At 40.8% G+C, this 22,983-nt stretch overlaps 2 protein-coding genes and 1 long non-coding RNA gene across 3 annotated transcripts in view; 2 read left to right on the top strand and 1 right to left on the bottom strand.

Annotated features, from left to right (window-relative positions):
• The window catches only part of PPP2R2A (protein phosphatase 2 regulatory subunit B, alpha), a 40,933-nt gene extending 24,999 nt beyond the window's left edge, over positions 1–15,934 (top strand). Inside the window, 8 exon segments of the mRNA XM_014943149.1 lie at positions 4,702–4,799; positions 8,286–8,451; positions 8,959–9,071; positions 9,596–9,773; positions 10,718–10,882; positions 12,388–12,557; positions 13,391–13,482; positions 14,839–15,934. Coding sequence (XP_014798635.1) covers positions 4,702–4,799; positions 8,286–8,451; positions 8,959–9,071; positions 9,596–9,773; positions 10,718–10,882; positions 12,388–12,557; positions 13,391–13,482; positions 14,839–15,118 — 1,262 coding nt within the window. The 3' untranslated portion in view covers positions 15,119–15,934.
• On the bottom strand, positions 1,951–22,612 carry LOC106888722. The gene is made up of 3 exons (XR_001412166.1): positions 22,399–22,612; positions 21,561–21,689; positions 1,951–2,068 (listed from the first exon to the last, which is right to left on the bottom strand). It is a non-coding gene; the product is annotated as an uncharacterized LOC106888722 (long non-coding RNA).
• A 153-nt stretch (positions 22,613–22,765) lies between these two features.
• The window catches only part of BNIP3L (BCL2/adenovirus E1B 19kDa interacting protein 3-like), a 14,906-nt gene continuing 14,688 nt past the window's right edge, over positions 22,766–22,983 (top strand). Inside the window, exon 1 of the mRNA XM_014943143.1 lies at positions 22,766–22,964. Within this exon, the coding sequence (XP_014798629.1) occupies positions 22,877–22,964 (88 nt within the window). The 5' untranslated portion in view covers positions 22,766–22,876. The remainder of the gene's footprint in view (positions 22,965–22,983) is intronic.

Here is a 22,983-nt window from a genome sequence, read left to right as displayed (position 1 = left end):
GCCTGTGCTGATAGAGCAGGGACTACAAACCTTTCCTGAGAGTTTGGTGGCATTTTTACTATCACTAGCTTGGTTTGGCTGTGGTGTGGTTTGTCCCTTTGAGGCAGAGACACAACTATACAGTAGGTCTGTGTTTGATTCGTAGCGTTTTGCTCAACCTCCTGCAAAACATTTTCCCTTGGTGACGTCCATGTGTGATGACAGTCAATGGACTTCAGGTTGTGAAGGTGATTTTCTGGGCGTGGGTTTGGGTTTTTGTATCTCCCCTTTGCTTTTACATCACTGAAAAACATTATTTGGAAGTATTCAGGAGTCTCGGGTGTGTTTCTACTGTGTTAACAATAACTGTTTATGAAGGGGTATTTTAAGTGGAATTAAAGGACAAGTGGATATATTTGTGGAAAGTACTTTTAAACAAATACTTTTAAACACCCTGGCAACCCCTGAGCTGTCCCAAGCTATGCAAAAGGAAGAACTCAGCACAGGTATTACAGGTGCACTACAGGAATGGAGAGGCACGTTTCTGTCCTATTTTTTGCTGTTGTCAGAATGATGTCTTCATTGTGTGTGTTTGATGTTGCCCTGTAGTGCTTTAAAATCTCAGCACTTGAAATGTCACGTTTCATCTTGGTGTCAAAGACATCTCAAGATGCTTGAGGGGGAAGAGAGAGAGAGAGAGAGAAACCTGGTCGCTGGAGGCCGGGGTAACTGCAGCAGTGTGTTATCAGATAATGCTGTTTAACTGCACGCTGGGAGGGGTATGGTTAGCAGATAAGGTTTTGGTGGTTATTTATCTCTGATAGTGGTGCTTGAAGAGGAAGGCATTGAAATGAGTTCAGTGGTAAACGATAGATCGCATTGTATTTCCAAAAGCTGTTGGTGACAATAGAGCACCTATAGATCTGCTTCTCCCTCGGGAATCCCTCCCTAGTGCCCTTTACGTATAGAAAGCATCATTTCCAAGGTTCTGGGCAGTGAGAGCAGCCCGCTGTGATTGCAAGACTCCCACCTAGAGACTCCAGCAAAAATAGCACACAGAAAAGGGAGGAGGCAGGGAGGAGGCAGTGCCTTCTGGAGATGCTCTTTTGCTCGTTGCAGCGCTGAAGGACTAAAATAACCCTACGTGTAACTACCACGGGAAGCAGAGTTACCCTTTGAAAAGAAAAGGATAATACTGGGTTTTATTTGGCAACGAGGGTGTTAACACAGATGAAAATACACAAGCGAATCAGTGCACTGCGGAAGATGAAATGCTTCCCCTGTCAATTCTCAAACACTATTAAATCCGCCCAGTTCACCACCAGTGCCTTGATGTCTCTCTCTTTCTTTGACCAAGGTATGGGAATACAATGATCTTAACGGTGAGTTAATGGATTTTAAAATGTGTGATTGGTTGCTTTGCTCTCCAGTACTGATTTTTGTATAAAATATGCATCTCAGCCCTGTTTTGGGACTAGTTAAGCAGAAATAATTTTTTTTGCCTACTTATTTAGTACATTTGTTTTGTCCTTGGAAAGGGAACAGTCCAAGATTACAGTTAAAACGCACGTCAGATTCTGTAGTTGTATCTTGAGTTTTAAAAACTAATTTATAATTTTCTTTTGCGATTGCTGCTAAGGAATGTATTTGGTTTGCAATTTAAAATTGATCCAAGTACCTGAACAGATGTTCTGTATGGCATGGGTCAGAGTTTGGAGTTCCTTCTCACCACGGACGGAGCTGCAGGACTTTTGGAGGTGTGGGATGTTGGTACCAGGAGTTCCTTTGGGTGGTTGAGCCTAGAAACAAAGCAGGACTCGTGTCAGTTTGGGGATCACTGATGTCGAGCTGGGATGATCTTGCAAGTTCAAATAGATGTCCGGGACTGTTACAGAGGAGTGGTTGGCTTTCTGCTCTATGTGGAACTTTAATTATTAAATACAATATAGGTTACATCAACAGACCTAAGAAAATAGATGTTCTGTATGGCATGGGTCAGAGTTTGGAGTTCCTTCTCACCACGGACGGAGCTGCAGGACTTTTGGAGGTGTGGGATGTTGGTACCAGGAGTTCCTTTGGGTGGTTGAGCCTAGAAACAAAGCAGGACTCGTGTCAGTTTGGGGATCACTGATGTCGAGCTGGGATGATCTTGCAAGTTCAAATAGATGTCTGGGACTGTTACAGAGGAGTGGTTAGCTTTCTGCTCTATGTGGAACTTTAATTATTAAATACAATATAGGTTACATCAACAGACCTAAGAAAATGGAGGGTTTATCCCTTAATTTTTGGTTTTTCTGTGTTACTGCCTGTTCTACTCATAAGGCTTCAAGCTTAAGGCTTTTGACCTTGTAAAACTTTTAAGTGATGGAGGGTTTATCCCTTAATTTTTGGTTTTCCTGTGGTGCTGCCTGTTTTAGTCATAAGGCTTCAAGCTTAAGGTTTTGACCTTGTAAAACTTTTAAGTAACGTTCACCAAATCCCATGATGAATTTATCCATCTATTCTTAGATGTATAAGATTTTTGAGGCAAATTGTGCATTGCTGTTCTCCTTCCACATACATGCACACATTTAGATCTGCTGAGAACTTGCTGTATTGTCTTCTCTGGTTTAAGACTGGCTTAACTTGTGTGCTAAATCTCAAGATTTTTCAAAATAGTAGTTACTCTGTATCCTTCTTCCTATTGAGAGGTGAGTTACCTTGTTTTTCTTCAATTAATTGATGACTTCCTTAAGCTCTTCCACTTTTTAGAGGATTACAGCAACGTGGTTTGCATTGTATGGAATAACAACGTGATTTGCATTGTATGGAGTAGTCAAAATCAGATTGCTTGGTTTGCACTTCACTTTACATACTGGATTTGATTAATTGGATGTTACTTTTATGCCCCGTTCACCTGTGAAGGGTACACGTTAAATGCTCTATTTTCATCTGAATGATATGCAGTGTTAAGTCTTATAGATGTGAGACAAATCACTTCATCTTATTCACAAATATCCTAATTAATAGCTAAAGTAAACATTACCTTCCAGGAAAGAAAAAAAAATATGTACACTGAAATCAGGGTTTTTCTCTGTGTGGTGTGGATCCTGGTTTATCTATATAGAAGCTTACATCATATTTATGTCCTTAACACAGTGTTCTTGAGACATTTCAGCCTGTTTGTGTTTCAGCAGTGCCAGATAATGATGGCAGGGAAGGTCGATGGAGATGGATAATCTTGTGTTTCTCCTTTGTCATGTGGCAGTTTGTGCCATCTATGAGAAAACACAACCGGGCTGTACATTCTTGTTCTTGCCAAGAGTCTGACTCTGCATCTTTTGCCTCTGGATGAGGATTTTGCAGCGGGGCTTGGCCTGTTTGTCTGGGCTGTCTGTGCAGTTCTCAGGCAGATAGGCTGCATCTCGTAGCTGCTGTGTAATGCAGTTACTGGAGAACAGCTCGTCAATGTCCTCGGGGGCCACCGCCCATGGGTCTGGGACAACCCCAGGATGATGTAAGTTTCATTTTGGTATTAAAATGAATACGAGGAAAATCCTGCATGTTTCACTTCTTCAAAATGAAATAGCCCTTTTGCTGTTGATGATAAGATAGCTTCCGTGATAGGCTGCACAATAGTGTCTGTGGAAATCCAGACTGAGTGGCTTTTGTTTAGTGGCTGCTTTCAGTCTGTAGGGCAGGTACCAGACATTTTTTAACTCTAATTAATTAATAGAAAGAAGAAACTCTCCAACAGAAAAAGAGGGTATGTTGTTTGTCTATGTTAGACTGAGGTGAAAGTGAATAGCCTGAAAACTTGCATATATAAAAAAAGCCTTAGGTACTTTCTTCTGCAGAAAATGAGATTTATATAGTTGTATTTCAATTTGAAGTCGGCATTCAAAGAATTGTTTGGCTTCTGATTCTACTAATTGAAAGTATGAGGGGCATGTGTGTATTTGAAAAAGTGAGTGGGTGTGCTTGAGGTTAAGTTGTATTTGTCATTTCTCTTTTTGCTGTGTAAACAGATCGACTTGATACTGGGCATGACTGGGTGTTTTGTCAATGTATGGTCACAATTAAATGTTAGTGCTCCATATAAAAAGGCTTGTGGTAATGTAAACCTTCCTCATCCAGGAGAGATACTGAGGTATATTTAGAAACAGTCTCTTGGATTTATTTTCTAATTTTCTGTAGCTGTTTTTATTCTGCATCTTTGCATTCCTTAGACACTGATGTCTGAACATCTCCACTCTAATACGTTTTGCCCTTAAGTTCTCAAATGTGTACAGAGTCTGCAATTAAAAAAAAAATCTTATGGGGAATGACTCTCTCTAACTCTTCTATCAGAATGGAGAAATAAAGGTAGGAATATGTATATACATGGTCTCTGCTGTTACAGTATGTACTGAAAATCCATCTCTCTACTATACTAGAGCAGCAGTCACAACAGAGAAACAGTTCCAAGAAGTGACAATATAAGACCTTTAGAAACAATTTAGCACACAGCACTGAACTTGTAACTGGCACGGTGAACTAGTAACTGGTTTTCAGTTGTATACCCTTAGAAAAAACACTTCTGTATCTTTTTTGAAGAAATCACTGCTTGTATTTTATAATACAAGTATACTTAAACAGAATTGAAATATGCATTTTCTTTTTTACTTAAAATCATAGCTTTATTAGCCACTTAATATTTAGAAGAATTATTAACTCGTGGGGTTTATTTTTGTTCCTCTGCAGCGGATATAATTTCTACAGTAGAATTTAACCATTCTGGAGAGTTGTTAGCGACAGGAGACAAAGGAGGGAGAGTTGTCATCTTTCAACAGGAGCAGGAGGTGAGTGCTAACTAAGTGTGTTTCACGTTCTCTCTTCCTATTCATTCTCCTTTTTAAAGAAAAGGAGCATGCTTTCATAAAAAACTTCACATGAAGTGCATGCCTTTGTAATAAGTTATTAAAATAATGAAATTTAAGAGTGAATAAATGATTGAGAACTTTGCGACGCTGTTTGAAATAAGTTTTTCTTTTAACACTCTTAGAGCTGTGGTCTAAAGAGTGTTTAAATAAAATAAAAAAAAAGGGCAGGAGGTAGGACACAAAAAGACCTCAGGGAAGATCAAGTTGGTTGTTCTATGACTCTGCTTGGCTGTGATTATTTTAGAGATCACTGTAGTTTAGGTAATAAAAGTTTCCCTTAAGTGAGTATGTAACTGTGACCTAAGATGGCCTTTTCCATCCTGGTATCAATAAGCTAAAATCATAGAATTATAGTAGCAAAGGTATTTTTTCATTTTATACTTGTTCTTTTGGTCTTTTCAGAATTCTAGAGCCAAATCTTCCAATGGCAGGAAAGGGCTTTTTATTCCCACGTTGGAGGTGGGAGAGCTGAGATGGAGAGCTTGATTTTAAACTTAGGCCATGGGTAGAAGTTGACTCGGTTAGAATTAATTTCAGGGAGGAGGACAAAAAAAGCAATTCTGTCATCTCACTGCCTGGAAAAGCCATGCTGCTGCTGCTCTCCTTAGAGTTTCATTCAATTGCAATTCTAAAAATCCTAAACTTTAAGAATTCCACGGTTCCCCAGCCCAAGTTGTTGTCTGCTGGTGGGTGGGCAATTCCTGTGCACTGGTCTCTTTAGGAATAAATGACTGTTGGTCAGTTGGTGCCATCTAGTGGGATATTCCCAACTGACTGGTCTTTGCCCAAATTTCTCTGGCCAGAGCCTGAGATGAACACTGCATGTGGAGTATCCTCACTGTCATCTTCCTGCAGTTTCAGCACTAACTCTTGTGGTGGTTTTCTTTGAGGTTTTTTGTGTGTATTTTTTCTAAAGTCTGAGTTTAGCTTGCATCCTTCAAGGATCCTTTACTTCAGTGTAGCTCAAAGCTTAAATAGCTAATTGCCTGTTCTCATCTTTAAATGGCTACTTAGGTTTTTCATGCATAACCCATGGCTCATCCTTAACGATCTGTGAGTCTGGCTACAGTGAGAATCACCTGCGTTATTGGATTAAGTTGCAAGGAATTGGTTTTGGCATAATTTGACTCCTTGGTGTTCAGGAAATGAACAACAGGGGCTTGATTCCCTAATGCATTAATAGTTAGGGCATATGCACTACTGTCTAGAGCGAGTTTTATATGTAAGAGCATCAAAAAGACAATTAAGTATTTTAATTGGGTTTATGTACCACCTTCTATCCCACTGCATTCCAGGGTGCTTTACATACAGGAAGAAAAACACTAAAACATGAGTGCTCTGTATGGAGTTACTGTAAGAGCATCAAAAAGACAATTAAGTATTACAATTCTATGATTCTATGTACCACCACCTATCCCAGTGCATTCCAGGGTGCTTTACAGACCATACATACAGGAAGAAAACCACTAAAACGTGAGTGCTCTGTATGGAGTTATACAAGCTCCTGTAGCATCACCCCCTGCCAAAGGCTGCCACCTCTGGGCTGGAACGTGGCAGCCCCGAGAAGCAAGTGCCATTGCACAAGTTCTAGGCAGGAAATGAATACTGTAGCTAATTGAAACTGGAGGAGGAATTTGCGTGGGCAGCCTGTAATTACCTAAATTGGAATTTAACATAAGGTACTTGGGCCAACACCTCTTCTTGTTCTGATACTATTTATTTTTTTTTGAGTGCTGTGAGATGGTCTGGTTTAAATTTTGCTTTTATCCCAAGGATGGATTTCATATGTTACTGCTTTTATATATTATTCTAGTCCTGTAGAGTTTTACTAGAATACACAAGTATATTTAAGACTCAAACATTAGGGTAGGTATGGAATTGAAGGAAAGTTCCTTGAACCACCACCACCACCAGCATTTCCTAAAGCACAATAGATTTACTTTAGCAGTCGCCTGTTGTCCAGAGTGACCCTGTTTAACTTGTTAAGACTTAACTGAAACTTAAAACAAAGTTCCTTCCGTTCTCTAGGGTGGGAAAGCTGGTATAATTGATAGGTGTGGTACAATACTCTAGTGCCAGATTTTATTTCTAAGCATTTTTTTCCGCTTTTCCCTCCCTCCCAGCTTATTGTAAAATGTAAGAATTCCTGCTAGCCATTAATGTAAGGGTATGAAGCAAGAGAAAATGATGCAAGGAATGTGACAAATGTGGGCTAGCAAGGATCGTATCAAAGAAGCATGTTTTAGTGAGGTATTAAGGGATGAGGTGAACGGATGGACGTGAGACACACGAAAAGGAAGGAGCAAAGTCCCTGCTCAAGAACGTATCACAGGAAAGGCATCTGATGGTGCAACCTCTTGAAATGGGTGGAACAGGAATATATCGCAAAATTAAGCTTGAATTAATTACAAGTACACCTAGTGAGCACTATTTCAGACAGGGTTCCAGTTTTCTGTCTCCTTACCCATTGCAGGGAATTTAAGGTTCAGTGCATGCAGTGCAGTATTAGTGCTAGGAAGCCCCTGCCTAAAACACAGCTTTTAGAAAGAAGAATTATGCAAGTTTGGAGGATTTTCACTTTTCCAAATAGTTCCATCCTGAACAGGCTCACTGCAGGCGTGACTTTTCATGTCAAAGATGTATTCAGCAGAGGTGTTAAGCTTTTTTTCCCCCCTCATCTCCAGAACAAGAAGAAAAAGCTGCTTAAGCAGTTTAGAAGGTCTCAGAATGTGGAGATTATAAAGCAGAATAGTGGAGCTGCTTGTATAAATGTAGAGGTGACGTGGGATTCCCATAGTGTGCCTGGCAGCCACATTTACCCACAGAGTAGATTTGCTGTATGTGGCTGTGTGTTTCTCTTGAGGAATGTTCTCCTTAAAAAACAAAGATGGAAAAATTAAAGATGAGAGAATGATGAAGCCTTTTGAGTTGGGTTCTTTTATTTTTTTTTAAAGAAAACTTATCATGCCTAGAATGTTTAGGCAAAATGTTAGTTTTTAAGTTCAGCTGCTCAGAATTAACCTGAGGACTTGCTGAAGGTATTATTCACGTGACTGAGGAGAGTTTCTGGAGACTTCAGGAATCAAAAGCTGCTGTGATAACTGTTTCTTCTCTGATACTTTCTTAGCCAAAATAATAGAAATTCTAATCAAGTTGTTGCAAAAGGGATGATCTTCATTTCGTCCAGGCTCCTTAACATAAGGCAAGTCGTGCACCAAAGGATACACCATGGCAAATCTGGCATAGGCAACAATAGAGTGTAGAGGTCTTAACCTGTTCTTATGCTAATTAGCAGTCTCCCTAGATCTCTTGCTGCATAAATACCTAGTTCTGGCTTCTGCCCGCAGCCTTGAAAAGCATCTTGTACATTGCATATGTATCTTAATCATTTAATTCTCTTTCTAGAACAAAACCCAGTCTCACAGTAGGGGAGAATACAATGTTTACAGTACCTTTCAAAGCCATGAACCAGAGTTTGACTACTTGAAAAGTTTAGAAATCGAAGAGAAGATCAACAAAATTAGGTGGTTACCCCAGAAAAATGCTGCTCAGTTTTTATTGTCTACAAATGGTAAGTAACGACTTAATTTTGCACGGTGACTGATTGGTGCATGGGTTTGCTCTTAGGATTTTGTCTAATCCTCTCCACTTTCAAAAGGCTGGAAGCAAGTAACTCTGCTGCTGTTGTGGCTTCCCTGGGTACAGAACCCCACAATATGGGGTGCTCTATTAGTTGTTTTGGATTTGGTTGCTTTATAGCACAGGGTCTTAGCTAAACTGTCATTCAGTACCTTCGTATGCGTATATTAATGGTGTGAGAGCTTATATTAGTCATTCATAACAATCCTGAGTCTAACTGGAACTTGCTATAACTTTTTATAAAAAGAACAAACTGTGGAGGAGGTATTTTTAATGCTTTTTATCTTGTCTTGTTTTCTCCAAGCAGTATTTTTGTCTTTCTTGGTGCACGTAGGTGGTCTTGTCTTGTTGGAAGGCTTCACATTAAAAGTGCATCAACTGTGAAGACTGGTATCTTCACTAGAGCTTTGATTTTTAAACTGTGGCTGGTTTGTTTCAGATAAAACAATAAAGTTATGGAAAATCAGTGAAAGGGACAAAAGACCAGAGGGTTATAATTTAAAGGAAGAAGATGGACGGTATAGGGATCCTACTACAGTTACAACACTACGGGTGAGTAGTTCAGTCTCTGTCAATTAGCCAAATTCAAGTGATTTCTCCTCTCCCTCCCCACCTGGAACACAGATTAGCCTGTGGCTCAGTAGCTGCCCTGTCAGATTATGAACTTTACATTTTCTGTGATGCCAGTTGGCAGATACTTCATGATCACACCTCGGGATTAAGTGTATTTTAATCAGTTTGGTGTGTTGAAGGGCTGTGATGATGACAACTGCCAGTGTGTTTGTGGTATATATATCAAACTTCCATCACTTTATATTTTGCAGGTGCCAGTATTCAGGCCCATGGACCTCATGGTTGAAGCTAGTCCGCGAAGAATATTTGCCAATGCTCACACGTATCACATCAATTCCATCTCCATTAATAGCGATTATGAAACGTACTTATCTGCAGATGACTTGCGGATTAACCTGTGGCACCTAGAAATTACGTTTGGTGTGTTGAAGGGCTGTGATGATGACAACTGCCAGTGTGTTTGTGGTATATATATCAAACTTCCATCACTTTATATTTTGCAGGTGCCAGTATTCAGGCCCATGGACCTCATGGTTGAAGCTAGTCCGCGAAGAATATTTGCCAATGCTCACACGTATCACATCAATACCATCTCCATTAATAGCGATTATGAAAAGTACTTATCTGCCGATGACTTGCGGATTAACCTGTGGCACCTAGAAATTACAGACAGAAGTTTTAGTATCTTTTTTTTTTGCATTGTTTTGTATGATGGGAACAGTTTGGTTATAAAAAGGTGTTGGATTTTATTTCCTTTCATGAAAAGCTGTTTGTGTAGCGTGTGTCTCCATCTCCTGGTTATCTCTCCTTGGTAGTTGTAAGGGCTTTTGCTTCTGGAGAAGTAGATCAGTATGAGCAATATAAGAAGTTGTATGGTAAAAAAAAAAAAACAAAACTCTTCTAAAGGACAAAAAAGCTTAGGGTTTGAAGTGAGATGAGCAATTGTGGAAGGCAGCATTCCAGGAAACTACATGCTGAAAATGTTCTTGGCTTGCAGTAAGAAGCAAGTCAGAAGTACCATCTTGATCTTAATAATATTTAATTCTTTTTTCCTTTCTAACCTAACCATCAGCCCCTCTTTGCATCTGCACCTATGATGTTGCAGGCAGTAGGATCACAGAAATAGTTATTCAGTCCCATTGCTGGGAGCAGAGATTTGTGGACAAATCAGCAGGATCCTGAGCAGAAACCACACAGGCCTTCTTTATAATGTAGTCGTGTGATTAAGCAAAATAAAGTTCTGTGTGAGAACACCTGGGTGACACATATGTAGTATAGAATTAATTACCACTGAAGTGGAGCAAAAAATTAGGCAGGTTTGTGCTGTTGTAAGAATTCACTTCAAACTGAATACAGAATGCAGTATTACTGTCTTGATTTCTAGACAAATTTTGGAGCTTAAAATCAACTTTTATCCCATTTTTGATTGGGTCCCACAGCCTTTGGCATGGAAGTCTTGCCCTGCTTCCAAATTTCAAGCACTGTTTTGCTTTTATTGGCTTGTTTTAATTCTGTTTGGCTATTTCAGAGATGTTTAGGTCAACGGAAGAAGCATTGCTGAATACATTGAAAGCTGAAAAATGCGTAATGAAAACTGGAGAAAACTCCTTAACCCAATCCTGTAGATATTGTAGATATTAAGCCTGCCAACATGGAGGAGCTCACAGAGGTGATAACGGCTGCAGAGTTCCACCCAAACAGCTGTAACACATTTGTATACAGCAGCAGTAAAGGAACGATTCGTCTCTGTGATATGAGAGCGTCGGCGCTCTGTGACAGACACTCAAAATGTAAGTCCTGTCCTGCATTTATTGTCTCCTCGTGGAGTATCTTGCTGTTCGGTGAAACCAAGTGCTCAGTAAGAAGCTATTAAACCCTGAAGTGTGTGTGTATATATTTGTATTGGATTTCTGTAGTACGTTCAATAGATCTAAAACCCGAAGTCTGAATCGCGCTCTGTGACAGACACTCAAAATGTAAGTCCTGTCCTGCATTTATTGTCTCCTCGTGGAGTATCTTGCTGTTCGGTGAAACCAAGTGCTCAGTAAGAAGCTATTAAACCCTGAAGTGTGTGTGTATATATTTGTATTGGATTTCTGTAGTACGTTCAATAGATCTAAAACCCGAAGTCTGAATCAATCTTAAGATTAGATTCATATTTTGCCACAAGAAGTGGTGAATCAATCTTAAGATTAGATTCATATTTTGCCAGAATAAAAGTGGTAACTAAAATTATTAGCAGCTTAAGCTGGGGAGTCTGCGTAGACAACAGGACCAGGAATGGCTTTCTGCAGCTGTCAGGAGGTGAAACACTTGTGGAGTTTGGTCTGTAATTGATGCTTGATACCTTACATGTGTGAGTGAAGGCTCTGAATATTAGTGAGTAGTTCACTTATTTAGAAACTGACCTTGATTTGATATGAAAATAAAATATTTCAGAGTATGGCAATTGTGCTATAAGGCTTTCTTATTGAAAGTTACTGTATATAGTGCAGGCAGACTCGCCCAGGGTGGCAAGGTGATTGAGAAAATGTTAAACTAATTTGGGTGTCTCTTGTATTAGAGCGCTCTGTGACAGACACTCAAAATGTAAGTTCTGTCCTGCATTTGAAACCAAGTGCTCAGTAAGAAGCTATTAAACCCTGAAGTGTGTGTGTATATATTTGTATTGGATTTCTGTAGTACGTTCAATAGATCTAAAACCCGAAGTCTGAATCAATCTTAAGATTAGATTCATATTTTGCCACAAGAAGTGGTGAATAAAATTATTAGCAGCTTAAGCTGGGGAGTCTGCGTAGACAACAGGACCAGGAATGGCTTTCTGCAGCTGTCAGGAGGTGAAACACTTGTGGAGTTTGGTCTGTAATTGATGCTTGATACCTTACATGTGTGAGTGAAGGCTCTGAATATTAGTGAGTAGTTCACTTATTTAGAAACTGACCTTGATTTGATATGAAAATAAAATATTTCAGAGTATGGCAATTGTGCTATAAGGCTTTCTTATTGAAAGTTACTGTATATAGTGCAGGCAGACTCGCCCAGGGTGGCAAGGTGATTGAGAAAATGTTAAACTAATTTGGGTGCCTCTTGTATTGGAAGGATATGAAAATAAAATATTTCAGAGTATGGCAATTGTGTTATAAGGCTTTCTTAAATAAAGTTACTGTATATAGTGCAGGCAGACTTGCCCAGGGTGGCAAGGTGATTGAGAAAATGTTAAACTAATTTGGGTGCCTCTTGTATTGGAAGAGACATAAACTTAACCTCTTGAAATGCCTTTCTTATTTTCATACAGTGTTTGAAGAACCAGAAGACCCTAGCAACAGATCATTTTTCTCTGAAATCATCTCTTCCATATCTGATGTCAAATTTAGCCATAGTGGTCGATATATGATGACTAGAGATTACCTGTCAGTGAAGATCTGGGATTTAAATATGGAAAATAGACCTGTGGAAACATACCAGGTATTCAGTGAAGATGATGTTGGCTAGAAATTAAAACCTTGAAGGATGCTGCGTCTTACTAATAGTCTTGATGTGGCAGTTCAAGTAAATTTTTGTCTGTAGATCTCTATGTCCAAAGTAAATCATCAATGAGATTTGTGGGTTCCACACAAGTGCCAAAGGATATTGCTATTTGCAGGCTGATGGCAGAACCCAAAACAGTGTTTGGGTATAAAAAAGCCTCCCTCTTACACAAAGGAAATGTGGAAAGGGAATCTTCAGCCATGAGGTAGCACATCTCTCTTAGAGTCTTCAGTTGGCTTTATATTCTCCTGCTCTTTCCTGGAGAAAATAGGAGGTAAAACGCTTCCTTTGCAGAAAAAGGTTTTAGCTGGCACTGAAAATTACTATGGCGTTTCCTTCATAAAAAAAGTTGTGAAAGGATCCTCAGCATCATACACAGGAGGAAGATCAGCCACAAAAGCATGATTTTTAGCAAGAAGCAAAGTCTGATAAAACCTTTCAGATGTCTAAAGAGTAGTGAGGGTATGAGAACTGCTCCGGGAGAGCAAGCATTCTGAAAAACTGACTACTTTGGGGAGATGTCTCTTTCCCCATCCACAGAGACTTGCTGCTATTTGCATTCATTTGAAATCTCTGTAGAGCAGAAAATGTTAATTCTTGCATCTATTCATTTTGTTCTTTATCCATGCAGTCAGAGGAGGGAGCTGTGTATGCTCCTGTGGGTAGGGTCTAAGCACTGTCAGACACTTAATTACTTGTGGAACAGAATCTCTGAAGGTTATTTTACCGATATGCGAGTTCAGTATTCATTCAGTTTAATTTTTTTCCAGGTGCATGAATACCTCAGAAGTAAACTTTGTTCACTGTATGAGAATGATTGCATTTTTGACAAATTTGAATGCTGTTGGAATGGATCAGACAGGCAAGTTAAATTCTTCTCTATATGCACTTAAGAGCTTTCCAAGTTATTCTTAAAATGGGCAAGTTGAAGCATGACCTTAAATATCTGTCTGGTTTTATTCGTGGGCTGGCTTGGATAATATTTTAGTACCTCAGTAGACTTTGACATATGTATAGTAGTTCCTAACCCTTGAAGCTGTAGCATAGGATTATAGAGAATTGCCTTAGTGTGCTACAGAGTTACAGAATTTGACTCGAAATTGAGTTTTGTCACTTTGCCAGAATGAAATAGGAATCAAATGTTCCAGCTGCTTAAACTGGAGAGATGGGTGAAGCAGTGAGATCAGAGATGGTTTTCTGCAAACTTTAACTGGTGAAATACCACCAATACCCTAATCCACTACATTTATTTTGCCTGGCATTTATCTCTTTGGGTTTGTTCCCCCTCCCCATATCATGTCACGATCCGACTTTGGAATGATTGGTATGGGAATAAGGCCCATGTACTCAAACCCTGTTCTCTGACTGATGCTCTACCTGTAAGAACCTACACCAGGGCTGGGGGGGAGCCTCTGTGTGTGTGTTCTCTTTAAGTTGCCTTGTCAAAAGGCACAACAAAGGGAAAAACCTTCTAGGAATTTTCTTTCTTACAATGAGTTGTCAATTTGCCTTGCTCAGGCATGGTTGACTAGCCAGTAATACCATTTAAGACAACTGTTGCTTTTCTGTTAATCATGTCATTAACTGCTTATTTGCTAGATATGAATCAGCTCATTGTATCCCTATCAGTATTGTCAGCCATAGCTTTTTTTCCTTTTAAAACTCAGTATCTGTAATGATTCTGAAGCAAAAGAAGGACAGAGAAACTTGTAAATATATTTGACCTTTTAAAACTCAGTATCTGTAATGATTCTTTTTTGAGGCAAAAGAAGGACAGGGAAACTTCTAAATATATTTGTCTTACTGAAAAGGTGATATAAAATAAGGATGTCCTATAAGGTATTATCACAAAGTGGGTATGTTAGTTAGTACCTAAGTTCTTGTAACTGAAATTACATGGCAAAAAGATCTGATGTATTTGGCTTTCATTAGCTCACTTCTCCATGTATGCACAACAGATTTGAATTATACTGGAATTGCTTAGATAACAGAGTGTGTACCTTAAAAGGTCCAGTTAAGGAAAAAGACACCTTATCAAAAAAAAAAAATCAAACATTTGAATGCGTTAGTTTCACTTCAGATTGTAGAAGGCATGGGCAAGGATGCCTGCTTTCTGCTTATAAACTGAGGCATGATCTTAGTTGGGACCTTCAGGTTTCATAAAAAGAGAGGTTATTTCCAACAGATGTGTTACTTTCTTCCTTCCCCACCCCTGCAGCATTGTCATGACGGGATCTTACAACAACTTCTTCAGAATGTTTGACAGAAACACGAAGCGAGACATCACCTTAGAGGCGTCCCGGGAGAACAACAAACCCCGAACCGTTTTGAAGCCACGTAAAGTTTGCGCCAGCGGTAAGCGAAAGAAGGATGAAATCAGTGTCGACAGCCTAGACTTCAACAAGAAGATTCTACACACGGCCTGGCATCCCAAGGAAAACATCATTGCTGTAGCTACTACAAACAACTTGTATATATTTCAAGACAAAATGAATTAGGGTTGGCATTCCTAACTGAAGAGTCCACTTCCTGCATAGTTGAAATAGTTGAATCTAGCATTTGTACCTGTAAACGAAAGAGAATGAGAGGTCCATTATGGCACCCCTTTCCAGTGTTTAAAAATGTGCCATATGACAACACACTTTTATAGCTACATGGAGAAAGCTCTGTTGATCCGTCACTGCGTTCTTCTCCATGTCTGCTAGCCATTTAGGTGAGGATAGGGCACTTTTTAATTTAAATGACTACTTGCACCATCTTGCCTAATGGACTAGATTGGACTGTATCAACATCGGTTTACTCCACTTTTTATGCCTTCCATTGTGATGACGTCAAACACAGGGAAAGCCTTCAATCATGCTATGGGATTTAATTGTGTAACCTCATTACTGTATCATTCGTGGCCCCCTTTTTTTATTAAATACAGCTCATTCTTGCTGTGGCTTGTAGCATTCCTCCTCCTTCTGGCCTCCTGGACTCCCCCTTTCCCTTTCACCCCCCTCCACCTAGCCTTGGTGGTGGTGTATAGAAAAAAACAAAACAAAATAAAGCACATGAAATGGGTCCGTTTGGGGTCAGTGGTAAAGGGGGTCTGTGTTGCAACAAATGTTTTAATAAACAGTTGACTGTAATCACTCCTTGCCATGTCTGGCACCAAAAAAGAGAAAATAAGGAAAAAAAAAAACAACAAACAAACTACTGAATAAAAGTGACAAAGAATGGAGAATCTGTTTTCTTTTTTTTAATCTACCTCTTTATACAAATACTCTGTGTTTTACCTTAGATGCATGAAAATAAAATGATGTTTTTTGTAATGATTTTAACCAGTATTAATTATTTTTCATGGGAATGAAGAGAGGGAGGGATTTCACAAGTATCTGCATTCGTTCATGAATGATGACAGTACCAGTAGTACGCGCTGACCACTTCCACGTCAAAACCATTAACTGCTCTCAGATTTTTGCCATAATCTGACCACATCGGTTACTGTTCCGCTATCCCTGAAGGCTCTTTTTTTAAAAACTATTGCTTAAATTGGAACAGGAATAGAATTTTCAGGTTTGAAAATCCATTTTATGGGACTAACGTCTTAATGTTTAGTTTTGTCCTGGTTTCTTTAATGCCTTGTTCTAGGATACAAAACCTTTAATGCCTTGTTTAGAGTACGAAGTCCCCTGTGGCTTTTTAAAAAGTTGTCTGAATTCTTGTCTGGCGGTATGATGTTATGTAGTACAAAATACCAAGTGATTACATAGCTAATTACTACACTGCATTCTGAGATGCTCTATTTTCTGTATCTTATTGCTATCAGTAACTGAGTGGAAATGTAGTTTTACCATGCAAGTGTTTCTTCTGGCTTTTGGCTTTGCAAAGTTATTGCACTTCCAGAAATGTTAAATGGTGCAACGATCAGAAAATACGTGGAGTACAGAAGCTGCATGAAATAAGTGTTCATAGATATTTGAGAGATTTAAACTCTTCAGCAAATAAGGCTTATCCAAAGATGAACTAGATATTGATGCTTTATAAGGCTCATGAGTTTTTACCTCCGGATATTTTTGCTAATTGTGCTTTTAGGTTTACTCTTCCTTTACGGAAATGTTCAGAATTAAGTTTAAAGTCGTAGTGAACTTATCTTGACTGGGAGAATTTTCACTTTTTGGTTACCTATATTTAAATTACTTCTGTGGCTTAGTTATAGGTAGTTATTATAATGCCTCTATTATTTGATCAACTAAGATACTGTTTCTGCTGTAAAGTTATGGCTGGGTTAGAGGTTGTTAACAAGACTACTATTGCAATCATACTTTAATTTCTTTAAGTCCTTGTGCAGTGGTTTGAAAATGTAAAAAAAATTCTAATATTTATTAGATCTGGTTCTCTTAAATACAGTATTTGTCTTGTAACATGCATGCCTGACCATGAGCCTTTGTAAGGATTTTACTTTTTTTTTTTTTCACCTGTTAGCCTTGTAAAAAAAAATTTAACTGCCCCAGGGACAGCAACTGTTCTCCAATGGGTGAATAAACTAGTAGGCCCTACTCCTCCTTACATGGCATGTGACTAATTTTACTCAAGTGACTATACTTGCTGATAGTTAAGGAAACAATGTGTTGAGTAATGTTAATCATGTGTATAGGTGTTTACAGGATCAGGGCCAAGGTTTATTCTTATCGCAAGGGCAAAGAGGTAATTAGATGCTTCGTTTGCATCAGAGCTGGTACAATTCATCTCCATTTTGCGAAGAACGGCGTAGGTTTAATGACTGCTCTTTGGGGAAGACCGAGGGTCATGGTGTCAAGACTGCTGCTCTTGTGTGTAGCTGAATGTCCCGAGTGATGCACTGAATCCCCGAGAAGTTGCTTAGCACAGGCACAAGAGGAGGTGAGGATGTGAAGAGGACACAGAACTGGACAGGTAGATGTCACGTAGAACAAAGCGCAGCCTTCTAGCAATACTACATTCAAGCGAAACTGCCTCTCGGACCTCAGCTGGGCATGTTGGGATGGAACCAGGGGGTTTTAAAGCTAGTTTGGGAAAAGGTGGTTTTTGGTTTTCTCAGTAGCGGTGATCCCTAGCATGTCACCTGAGGTTTGATTTATCCTCACCAAAACCAGCTACTGACTTTGGTGTCATAACTATCCAACTAGATAATTCTCTAAGCACACTGTCCATTGACATATGCTGTAAATCTTATATTTTATTAATAAAAGTATGCATAGAATCCATTTTGTCAGGGTGCTTTTTATCCTCTTTCCTGTCCCTCTATTTTTCTTTATCTACGGCTACTTTTTTTTGCAATTCCTGATCTCTTCCCTACTGCTTGTTGAACAGAACCTCATTCTGTGTTGCCATTTCTGGGCCCAGTCCTGGCCAGCCTGCCAGGCAGGGGGGTGCTGGGGTCATTCTGCCCTCCACCAACACGCACGGTTACCAAAAAGCAGCTGCTCCCTTCTAGCCATCTTTTCCAGCACCCAGTGAAACCAGTGCAAATCCTCAATTCTCAGCCCTTGAATACCAGACTAAATACAGAAAAGGCGTTCTGTTCCCTCGTGTCTTGTCTTGAAGCCAGCAATGCGACCTAAATCCCAACCACTGCAAAACTACAACCACACTCTGAACCACAGTGACACTGTTGCTGACAATTAACGCTCAGTGTAAGTTGGTTATTGGACTGGTACAGTGCTGAGGTGTAGGGGAGTTCTGTGGCTGAAATCCCTTCACCGTTTTCCTGCTGAGCAGCATCTGCTGCCTTGAAAACATGTTGAATATGCAGCAACACCCTGACTGCCCTCACTGTTGAGGCAGGGCTGTAACTACTCCAGCATTTATTATTTAAATATATACTCTTTTATTCTCAGCCTAACTGACAAAAGCTGAGTTAGTGCTGATAAGCAAAAAGCTGTACTTTTTCCCCCCTCTTGGAGAGGGGCTGAATACTAGTATTTTTACTTTTTTAATGGTAGCTCTGGAATTGGTTGTTCTTAGGCACAACGTAGCTAGGAAGTGATTTCCTGTGCACTGGTCTTCAGCCCGTCATCTCGGGCTGTAGAGAACATACGCTTCTGACTGTAATCAAAAAGATACTTCCTTTTGTCCTTTCCCATGCAATCAGCTGTTATAAATGGAAGGATTGCTATACAGAATCCCAGTGGGGAGAGGTGTGCTGGAGGTGGGTTGCTGTGTAATGGCTATCGGTGTCTTGAGTGATTTTTATATGTTTGCCAAGAGCAAACATCTTATTTAGCCTGGTAAAGAAAAGTTTGGGCTTGTAAAAATGAGCAGTGGAAGAAAGTGATAGCAGTGGCTGGAATAAAACCTGTAAGCGTTTCTTCCTACTGTGACACAGCTGAGAAACGGCATAAATTCCATCTCTCTACACAACTTACCCTTGCATTTTAATAATCTCAACTTTTTGCAAAAAAAATCATCTATTTGTCTCTTACAAGAAAACAGCACTCCGTTTTTTCTGACGTGTTTTTTTTTCCTGTGTCGGTGCTCACCACTAGGAGGCAAAATGTCACCAACGAGAAGGTGGGTGCTTCAAAAACGCAAGGGATCGAGCTGAGATGTTGCAATTATCCCTCAAACTCATCTTTGGAACGGCCACTTATCTACAAGGACTGTATGTTTGATCAGTTGTTGCTAAATATAAAACACAAGTGTTTCCAATACACATCATCACTGCCTCCAGCATAAAGAAACAGACCGAGGTGTGTTGGGAAAAGACGGCTTTTGTGTTTGCCAGATGCTGGGGTGGTACCAGGTTGGCATTTTTTATCAGATTTGGGGTATAGATGTACTAGATGAAGAAAAGAAAAGTAAGTGCAGCATGTTTAAGACTCATTCTTTACTTAAACTGCTTCAAACTTTGAGAACAGCTTGGAACCATGAGAATGAGACTGGGATTTGGCTCAGCTCTTTGAGATAAACCAAGCTCGTTACTTTGATTTCAATCACCTTAAAGGCTTTCTATAATTTTATAGAAGAAAAACCTTTTTATTGCACTTCAGTACAAAAGGCTTTTCCCAGAAGCTTATGGCCTTTGTTTCTCTTCTATTAACATGCGGTTTTCTGTCCCTCCAACCTTGTTATTGTCATAGCCTTTTCCATCCAAGGATTCAAATTACTAACATTAATTACATCATTCAACTGCCTTAAGGAACCTGTGTAGTGGTTAGAGCACAGGGCTGTAAGTCAGGACTTGTGAATGCTATTTCTGGCTCTGCATTGACTCACTCTATAATCTTGATCAATTTATTTCTGACTCAGAAATTTTAATAGTCCCACTTTACTGATAAATATTCATGCCACAAGTGTTATGGCAAATGCTTCCTGAATGATGGAGATGACAAATACTCATGATGCTAGCCTGTGATCATTAGGGTTGCAAAGTAGGATAGGGCTACCTGGGCAGGTTTTCTATTCAAAATCTTAAGTAGCTCATTGTTCAGATCCCAATCTAGAATGTATCTGCGGCCCTCCTACCTGTAAACAGCTTTTTTTATTAAATTATTTAAAATACCGCATTCTTTTTACTACACTAATTCTGTTTCAGTGCTATCCCAGAGACACCCAGATTTTCTACAAGATTAGACACTGGATAGTCTCACAGGCTAGGTAGTCAATTTGGTAAGAAAGGTGAGTGTTATGAAAGGTGGATTTCAAATGTCCACACTTCAGTACTTGGACACTTGTCAACATAGTGCAGATGAAGAGGATGAAAAACGTTTGAAACAGGTATTCTAGTATGGGATGATGGTGCCAGTTGTACATACAGGCTTTGTCTCTAGCTTGAAATAGTTCTGACACAAGGAGGAAAAAAAAAAGAGTTATTTCTTTGTATGTGTAATAGGGAGATGACTTATGGAAATGTATCTGTGTGCCTTCAAGTCTCTGATGGTATTAATTACTGAAATCCTACTGTGGAAATATAAAAACCCCAATTTATATTCTTGTGGCTGCTGATGGGGGAGAGGTTTAGGATATAAAAGGCTCCTTTACCGCTGTTGGGAAGCAAAATGCTTATATGTATGTGTGTGAGATGGGACTTGAGTTACAAAGTTCTACTAGAAAGACCAGGCCTCAAAATAAACCTTGAAGTGTAAGCGATGTCAAATGGAATGAAGTTACTAAAGGTGATTTCTCAAGCTGTGAAGGCGAATTAAATAATCATCTGTGAGAAAGTTACTGGTTCTTTTTGTTAGTGAATGAGTGAAAAATGAGATTCGAAACAGAAGAAGCCTCGTAAACGCTCTGCTAACTGCCATACCAAGTATCTATGAAAAGCCGCTCTGCCTTCAGGAATAGATTCACTTGATTTTCAAGATAAAACCGACTCTTATCTTGAAATTAATAATTTAGAAGAACCCTATTTTCTATATATGATCATTTCATGAAAGTGACTTAGAATAGATAATTGGTACAGAAACTACTCATGTTATGACTGAAGAAACCTCAGCAGGGTAAGGTCGATGTTTGTGTCTGTATCTGTATTTGAAAGTCTCTCCCATGGAAATTCAGTGTTGCTCCCATTCTCAGTACAGCAGTACACGCATAAATGGCCTGAGGTTGTGTCTTCATTTTCATATTGAAAGGAAACTGTGGCGCACACTAATAATTTCACTTTTTATAGCTATACTTTTGCGTCCCAGTTAAGTCCTATTTTGTTACACAGATGCCATCTTCTCCATCTTAATTGTCTGCCAGTAATTAAAAAAACCTGCCATGTACAAGGTTGATTTGTCTGCTAAACACTATCATTTCAGATGGGTATTACTTGTAATCTTAAAAGCCATTAGTTCTTTCAGAGTGTCTTAACTACATTTCACAGACCTATTAGTTGGCTTAAAATTACCTAGGGCCAAAGCAAGACTGATGAGAGGGGAAAGAAGTGTTGGGAGCCTTGTACCATTGTGCCGTGCAGGTCTGACAGGTTACCTCATGCCCGTTGCGCTCAGGGAGGATTTGCTGCAATCCCTCACAAGGAAACACCTCTGTGCCGCAGGCCGGATGGGTACGGTGATACAGGTTGACAGCACAGAGCTGCAAAGGCTGATCCCATCCTCTCTGGAAGCAGAACAGAATAGGTAATGTCTGATGAGACACAAAGAGCCATGTTGGGGGAACTGGGTGCCCTCCAGGTGCCATCCATAGGGACCTAGACAGACTTGAGAGGTGGGCCCATGCCAACCTCATGAAGTTCAACCAGGCCAACCGCAAGGTCCTGCACCTGGGTCAGGGCAATCCCAAGCACAAATCCATGTTGGGTATAGAATGGATTGAGAGCAGCCCTGAGGAGGATTTGGGGGTGTTGGAGGATGAGAAGCTCAATACAGCCTGGCAACATATGGTGGCAGCCCAGAAAACCCCTCACACCCTGGGCTGCATCCCTGGCAGCATGGCCAGCAGGGTGAGGGGGGGATTCTGCCCCTCTGCTCCGCTCTGGGGAGACCAACCCCTCAGTGCTGCCTCCAGCTCTGGGGCCACCAACATCAGAAGGACATGGAGCTGCTGGAGCGGGGCCAGAGGAGGCCATGGAGATGCTGGGAGGGCTGGAGCCCCTCTGCTAGGAGGCGGGGCTGAGAGAGTTGTGGGGGTTCAGCCTGGAGAAGAGAAGGCTTTGGAGAGATCTTGGAGCCCCTTCCAGTCCCTCAAGGAGCTCCAGGAAAGCTGGGGAGGGACTCTTGGTAAGGGAGGGGAGCCATAGAACAAGGGGGAATTGCTTTAAACTGAAAAAGGTGAGATATAGAGTAGGTATTTTGAAGAAATTCTTTACCGTGGGGGCGGTGAGACCCTGGCCTAAGTTGTCCACAGAAGCTGTGGCTGCCTCATCCCTGGAGGGGTTCAAGAGCAGGTTGGAGGGGGTTTGGAGCAACCTGGGCTGGTGGGAGGTGTCCCTGCCCAGGGCAGGAGGCTGGAACTCGACGATTTTCAAAGTCTCTTCCAATCCCGATCATCCCGCGGTTCGACGTGCGGCTCCTGAGGCGCCTCCCGCCCCCTCCCCTCACAGCCCCGCGCACGCGCGTCGGCGGCGGCGGGACGTGCGCAGGCACGGGGAGCCCCATGGTGCGCGGCACGCGCGGCGGGGCGGGCGGCGCATGCGCAGCCGCCTGAGGGCGGGAGCGGCTCGGCCCCCGGCGCCTGCGCGCTGTGAGGAGAGGCGGGGGGGCCGGGCCCGGAGCGGAGTCCAGGTTTGTTGTTGTTGTCCCAACCCCAGCGGCTCTTCAGTCGCCGCTCCTCGCCTCGCCGCCGCCATGTCCAGCCCTCAGGAATCGCCGCAGCAGCACAACAACAACAACAACCCGCCGGCTGAGGGGACGCACACCGAGCCGGGCCTCAACAGTGAGTGCGGCCGCTGTGG

Source organism: Calidris pugnax, unplaced genomic scaffold (genome assembly GCF_001431845.1).
Source record: "Calidris pugnax isolate Ruff unplaced genomic scaffold, ASM143184v1 scaffold88, whole genome shotgun sequence".
Lineage (NCBI taxonomy): Eukaryota > Metazoa > Chordata > Aves > Charadriiformes > Scolopacidae > Calidris > Calidris pugnax.
This window is presented reverse-complemented; position numbering and strand designations above follow the sequence as displayed.